This window comes from Chionomys nivalis, chromosome 2 (assembly GCF_950005125.1).
Source record: "Chionomys nivalis chromosome 2, mChiNiv1.1, whole genome shotgun sequence".
NCBI lineage: Eukaryota > Metazoa > Chordata > Mammalia > Rodentia > Cricetidae > Chionomys > Chionomys nivalis.
This window is the reverse complement of record NC_080087.1, coordinates 7,070,127-7,077,474: the sequence shown is the minus strand read 5'-3', so window position 1 is coordinate 7,077,474 and position 7,348 is coordinate 7,070,127. Positions and strand designations below refer to the sequence as shown.

General features: G+C 47.0%; 1 protein-coding gene across 10 annotated transcripts in view; it reads right to left on the bottom strand.

The window, feature by feature from the left end:
• Positions 1 to 1,707: 1,707 nt before the first annotated feature.
• Pde10a (phosphodiesterase 10A) overlaps positions 1,708 to 7,348 on the bottom strand; it is a 437,195-nt gene continuing 431,554 nt past the window's right edge. For 9 of the 10 annotated variants that reach the window (XM_057754784.1, XM_057754804.1, XM_057754794.1 and 6 more), the window contains one exon: positions 1,708 to 7,053. In XM_057754784.1, the coding sequence (XP_057610767.1) occupies positions 6,936 to 7,053 (118 nt within the window). In that variant the 3' untranslated portion in view covers positions 1,708 to 6,935. The remainder of the gene's footprint in view (positions 7,054 to 7,348) is intronic. The other variant, XR_009055987.1, reaches the window with a different exon arrangement.

Here is a 7,348-nt window from a genome sequence, read left to right as displayed (position 1 = left end):
TCACCAGTTGGGAGTCAAGGCTGCAGTTGCCATGGGAACAATCAACATTCTTAGCCCCTCCTCCACAACACAGCTGTGGGGCCCCGCCACAGGGTGGCAGGAGAACCTGTATTTCCCATGGCTCCTCTGCCAGGCCTGCCAGTATTGCCAGCGAGCACAGGAAGGATGCTCACTGGCTTAACTTTTCAAAACAAAACATTCTTTGGATTTGACAGCAACTAAGCAGACTTATTATGGAGCCTGGGGACAAAAGGTGACTCTTCCCTGTGGTGTCCCAAATGAATGTGCTTGGTTTAGCCCAGAGTGCAGTGGACACTAAGGCAACCCTGGGCTGTGGTGTTACTGTATATGTGATAGTGCCACCAATGGAGATTCTAGACTTCTGTTGACTTACTCAAGGCTGTCCAGGGAGGAAAGAACTCCAATTTACACACCTCCACCAAACTCTATCGCCTCTTTTTTTTTTTCTCTAGCCAGAAAGAATTCTTGCAAGTCATAACAGCCATGCTACCTCTTAGGTGACAAAATCAGAACACCAAGGCCTTAAGAAGACAGCAAAACCCCAACTCTCTCCTACTGTTTAAAATAGTCCGTCAAAGTGATTGAAGAAGTATATTCAATTATTATCTGTGCAATCTGTCAAAACAAAACTGGATTTTCCTGAAAGCAAATCCCTGGTTTATCCATGTTGTTCTATGTTCTTCCTCTGTGTGATGCTGGGGTCCCTCTGAAAGCTAAGGGATGGGAGGACCAGACACACCTAGGCTGTCCCAGGGAGGAGCCTCCTTAGCAGCAATATCCACGCCTGCCCTATGGAAAGCCAGGAGAGCAGAGGTGCCAGCCCCTCCGTGACCTTGACCTATGACCTCAGCAGTGAATCCTGACCCAGAGCCAGCTCTGTGGAAAAGCGGCTGTGAGGTGCTTCTCAGTTGTCAAGATCTGGGGTGCAAGGGAACAACTTACCTCAGAGACAAATGTCCTACCATGGCGCAACAGTCACCAACCACACACCCCTAGCAACAGTCACCAACCACGTACCCCCAGCCCAGCTAGCAGCAGAGTCGGGGTGTGGGATGTGTGCATGTGCGTGTGTGAAACCCCAGAGGAAAGCCAGCCCCTGCCAGACAGGACAAGAGGGTGGGCGGGAGTAGGAGACACAGCCATCTGCCTCGTCTTGGGTTTCTGTGGCTGTCATCAACACTGTCGCCAAAAGCAAGTTGGGGAGGAAGGCATTGCTTATGGTTTACAACTTTCAGGTCCCGCTCTGTCCCCCAAGGAAGTCAGAACTCAAACTGGGCAGGAACCTGAATGTAGGAGGCGATGCAGAGGCCACAGAGGAGTACTGCTTACTGGCTTGCTTCCTTCCCATGGCTTGCTCAGTCTGATTTATTATACACTCAAAAGCACCTACACATAGTGGGCTGGACCTTCTCACATAGGTGGTTAATCAAGAGACATTTTCTAATTTGAGGCTCCTCTTCCTGCATAACTCCGGCTTGTGTCAGTCACCAAAACACTAACAAGCAAAGGCCCTGGCAAGATCAAGGAGCAGTGGACTTAATGCTTTATACAGAGAGGCTACCCCTGGTCCCTCTCCACAGAGACAGAGCATTTGACTGGGCGAGTGTCTGTGGGAAGAAGACCGGGGTCAGCCACTCAAAGCAACTGTTGTCTTTCCCACAAACAAGAGAGCAAACTTGAGAGATGATATTTTAAAAACTTTGTATTCAATTATTCACACCAAAGAATATCCATTAAAATTATGAACATTTCTAAATATATTTCATGTATCATACATATATATATACTTTATATGTATAATTACATATCCACAAAAGATTCCTTACTGCTTTAAGCATGTGAGTAGAGCAAAGATACAGATTTTGCAATATAACACCCATATATGCATATATACTGGCTGTTTGATTTATGAATTTATTTACACCTTGTCTGAGTTATAATAAATGATTACTGTCCTATTATACAAACGTAACAGTAAAGGTTTTTAAATACAAAGACTGCAAATGAATACATGAAAAATTACACACATGTACAATATTTATAATTTATAAATGTAAAGATAAGACTTCTTTAAATTATTGCACTTACGCACTTTACAAAGATATTTTTTTAATGTCAGACATATAAAATCATCTTTTTGGAATTTACTAACTCATCAACTATAATAGTGTTGGATATTGTTAACTTGAAATTCTTTTCTTTCCCCTTCCAAAAGAGAGCCCATTAAGGCTTTGGCTGCCGACCCGTCCCCTGAGGATCAGTTGCTTGGACCTGTGTTCCTGTTCCAGCAGGTGTTGGCTAGCCAGGAGGCTGTCACCGTGACCTCTGAGGTGCCTTGGCTGGGTGCAGATGGAGAATCTCTTTTGTTCATGTGGAGAAAGTTGTTCTTCTCGGGAAGAGTCCAGATGCTGCATTTGCCGTTTGGTAAGTGTTTCACAGTGTTCTGGGCAAGGACGTGGTGTTTAGACAGGCAGGGTGCTGTACAGAAATGCGTCTGTGCGTCAGTCAAGCACACTTCTCTTTGTACAGTAAATGAGCATGTAGCATCCACTCTACACAACAAACCACACGGAAACGCTACTCCCACACGTCATTTAGAGCCACTAGTCTAGATACAGCTTACGACTGGGGATTTGGGTGACCAAACTAGGAAGGAAAGTGGGGACACCCATGATAGAATGATATTTTAGGCAGGCTAGACAAAAACAAGCATTTGGGGATTTAAGTTACATTAGAGATAAAACATCGGCAAATGTATATTGCTGGAGATTAAGCACTGAGCTGTGTGTGCCGGCTTCCTTGGTGGCACACTGGAGTTTGGGTGTGATCCTGTGCCCCCCCCCCCCCAGGGTCAGTTCTAGGTGTGCCGTTTCGGTTACAGAATCCTCACAGTTATGGTAACAGCAGGCAGACTGCTCACAGCTCACACAGCACCAACTTCCATGGCTGAGAAGGGACAAGTCGGGGGACCGCGGCAGTGTTTCTCTGGGTTCTAAGTGTGCTTTCCTTAGGAGACAGTAGCTTGGTTGTCCTGTGCTCCTCGCTGGCAATGAGAACACCTCCAGCATCTTTCTTTCTTTTTGTTCTGGCTTTGTCAATTCGTGAAATGCCTTAAATACTTTTATTGATCAAAGTGTACAGCTTTGTTTGAAGACAGTAAGAATGCTGTACTCCACTGGGCAACTCTAATTTCAACTTAGTGTAAACAATGCCAAAGGGGGGCAGCAACAAAAACTCACACGTGAAAATACAGCTGTCACTCAAAGGGGAACCACGGCTGGTGGTGCACATGCCTCGCTCAAACTTCACAATGACTGCCAGGTCGGACTGACGCCTGCAACAGCAGGAGTTGGGGACTGGATGAACAGCCTTCCTAGAATCCTCCTGCTCACTAGATCAGCAGAGCGTAAAGCAAACCACGCAGATTTGAAATCTGGCCTTCAAAATCAAAGCCAGCTGAGGAGCCAGAAACCAAGAGATCCGTGCCTCTAACTGGAACCACAGTTCCCGACAAACAAGAGGATCCCTAGGTCACCAGGGTAGACATCAGTGACTTGGGATGACAGGACCCTGACAAACAAAGGCGGACCTACCAGGCCCACACCCACCCCTTTAAATGCTGCCTGTCCCTTACACTTACCAAAGCATGTGAGAGAAAGGGGGAGAGTTGGCTATCAAAATAAAGATACAAGGCCAAGGCAGGGCAACTACTTTAGTCCTGTTAAAGCTGAGATCTTAATTTAGACCCAAGAGAGCAGGAACACCACATGCCAAGCTAAGCCTGTTGGAAGACCTGCTCAGTCCCTAAGGTGTCAGGCAGCAGCAGGCAGGCTGTGCCAACACATCTCGCACATACATGAGCACAGTGAAAAAGCAGAGCTCACCGAGTGTGTATCAAATAAAAATGCCAACGCAGGCCAGAAAGAGGAGCCCAACACTAACAGGGCGGATCCCCTGACTGTTGTGGGAACAAGTCTCCTGAGGTATCACAGTGGCAATCACCAACACGCTCTTCAAACCGGAGGGAGCCAGGAGCCAGGTGGGGCAAGACTCAACTTCTCTCTTCCTGTTTCTCACATCCTAGGAAGTGGGAAGCTGACAGCCACCCAGCTTTTCGCTACTTCCTTAGCAGCTGTGCCTTCTACTTTGTTTTAACTAATTTAGACAACTAATCCATGGTGACACAATTTTTAGGATTGGAGGTTCACCGCCCAGACTCAAAACATGTCAGTGATGGCACGCACCTAGGTATCCGGGAACATTTTCCCAGATAAAAAGGTACCACAAAGTGTGGAAAGAAATTAAACAACCGCCATGACTCTAAAACTTGTATGTTAAAATGTTAATAAATAATGTAATTTTGGTAAATAATGGAACATTCTCTTTATCATATTCATTATTAGTCACTAAGTTTGCCTCAGACACTAATGAGAAACTCCTGGAAATCCTTGGTGGGAGAAAGCATGGTGAAAAAAGAGCTGGGAAAATCTTAGAGGCAGGATTCAAGTGTTTGTCTGCTAAATATACTTGCCAAGACACACACACACACACACACACACACACACACACAAACACACACAAACACTCTTGACTGCATGAATTCAAAAGCCAAATTATTCACTAAACAAGGCTGCATCCTGGCCTCTCTTATTTTTGGCAAATCTATGCCTCCTGGGTCTCACACATGGTGAAAACAATCTTACAAACATCTTTTAGAAAATAATAATTTTAAAAAGGCCTTTAAAAAAAAAATTCAGCTATCACCTTTTATCCAAACTGCTTCTCGTGTGGCAGTATTTCATGAGAGTAAATTTCTAGCAGGTTCCTGTGCACAGCTGCCCCAGTAGAGGCCACACAATACAATATTTTTGGCTAGGTCAAACTGAGAGAGATTTCTGTAATATACTTATTGCCATAGCCACCACGAAATGCTAAAGCAGCCACAGAATGCCCACGACCAGGACCCTTCTCCAAACGTGGGAACAGAATTCATGCATTCCTTCAAAATGCCAGAATGAAACAAGCATCCTAAAGCTGCCCCTTGCTGCAGTCTGGCTTCCAAGACAGATGATCTGTCAACGTGTGTGGGGAAAGCGGCTTCTGTTAAATCTAGTGCCACATGCCTGCATGAGGAAAGGACTTGCTACGGCCTTCCGCCTGTGAACACTTACAGAAGCCACACTTCCGTTCATGTCCTCATGTCCCAACGTGGAAAACAACTGCTTTTGAATATGGGGGTGACTGTCATTTTTATAAGTGCTTACTCCTTTCTTTCCTTTTGTCTCACATGTGTACAATATATACATCTGTGTGTTTGTGCCCACGCCATGCATACTACATGTGCATGTGTGTGCCCAGCCCTGGTGGTCACTGGCATCACCTTTTACCTGATACGGTGACGACAGCAAATCAATGTCATGGAGGGGAGATGGTAGCTTTTCAGAAGCCCGTGGGGACAATGAGCACATGATGTTAATATAAAATGAGAACAGGTTTGTGTTCAGCCGCTCTGCTATAACATAAATCAATATGTAGAAGAAAACCCAATAGATTTTTGCTGATGCCAAGCTCCTGTAAGCAGTGGTGCTTACAGTATGGAGTGTATCAAAGCCTATCTCGAAAATGCATTTCAAAGCAACTTTTCACCCTCCTGGCAGAGCGGTACAAAAGGTGTTTGTTTCTGACCAGTCTCTGACTTCTCAAGACTCATTCACTAAGCCAGAACAACCAAGCACGGGTTCTCTGGTCTCCCTGACACCGTCCTGAAAATCCTCGTGGTGTGAACCGGTGACTTCCTTAGAACGCAGCAGGACGGGCCCAGGAGCTCTGTCAGCTTCTCTAAGTTCACCCAGCAGCAGTTACCAGACAGTCACACACAAGAACGAGTCACAAACGGGGATCTCTGTGGAGGACTCCGGATATGAGTGTGGCAGAGAAGTCACGATCAAGAGTCAGCATGGCGGCCCTGCACCTCCTCCTGTTGGGCCGGACTGCACAGTGAGGGGAGAGATTGCAATCCCAGGAAACCGAGGCTGCACTGTTGGTGCCGCTGAGGGGAGTGCGGAGTGGGATGGGGTGTCATTTAGAACAATCTTTCAATTTGGATGTGACTAAAATGCTGCCATAACACACAGTCAAAATTTAAAGGAATTGTTTGGAAAATTAACATATTATTTTACTCACAAGGTTTTTCTTGCTGTAGGAAATTCAGATGCCTTACTTTTATTTTCTCTGTGGCTAAAGTTGCCAAAGGCTACAGTCTACAGTGAGGGGAACGTGTTTTCATTCTCTGAGAGCTGAGGTTCTCGGATGCCTGGGATGTACCCTGTGTCTCCTTGATGAAGGGCAGAGGCCTGCTTCCTTAGGCGGAGTCAACTCACCTACGTGCCCCAGAATAAACTGAAAGAACACACCTAGTCTGCCTAAAATCGACAACTTGAATTCCTCAATTGCCTGCGGGCTGTGACCCTTCATTACCGTGTCCCAGGCTACAAGAGGGAGGTCACATGTGGACTTCACTACAGGGACAGTGTCGTGTTTATAGCCAATGCCACCAAGCAGCAGTGCCCTAGAGGAGAAGCACAGAGCCAGGGTACTGACCACACCCTCACGGAAGGACTCAGACAGGAACCCCTCCTGTGGTCTCTGCCCACCTTCAAGGCCAGTGCATTGCTGGCCTGTTCACAGAGGTCATTCAGGAGTCAGGTGGAGCCACAGAACAGCTGATGTCTGAACACGGTGGAGCCCAAACAGCTCACTGTCCGAGGCGTGAGCGACAAGCAGGAAGTCCTCTGCTTCACGTGTGTATGTGATGGTACCTTCTGGGAGAGGTGTCTCCTCCCCCTTAAAAATAAAAGGAACGACGTGGAAGAAGCAGGATGAGGGTCAGTTGTTGGGCAGACATCTCACCAGAATCAGTCATCAACCTTCACGGGCAACTTCTCAGACGGCTCCTTTCCAGCTGCCGGGGCTGAAATCCACAATGCAGTCTCCTCCCCACGAATCACCTTCTCCCACTGATTGAGATTGTCCCTAGGGACAAAGGACAGAGTTACAAATGACAGCGGGGGTGGGGGTGGGGCTGGTGTGGGGTGGCAAGGCAAGCTCTTGCCACATCTCTTCAGCAGTGAGCCCAAGAGACACCAGGGCACTGGGCACCTTGTCCCAAGGGCTCTAGGCTATGAGGACAAAAGCTGGGCTGGAACAAGGGTCGTGTTTACTAATTACTGAGGATGCAGTCAGAAAGAGTACCTAGGGCTCCTTGTTGGGGCTGATCCAGGCAAGAGGCAGCAGGTGAGAGAGAAGGATGGCACTACCCAAGTTGCAC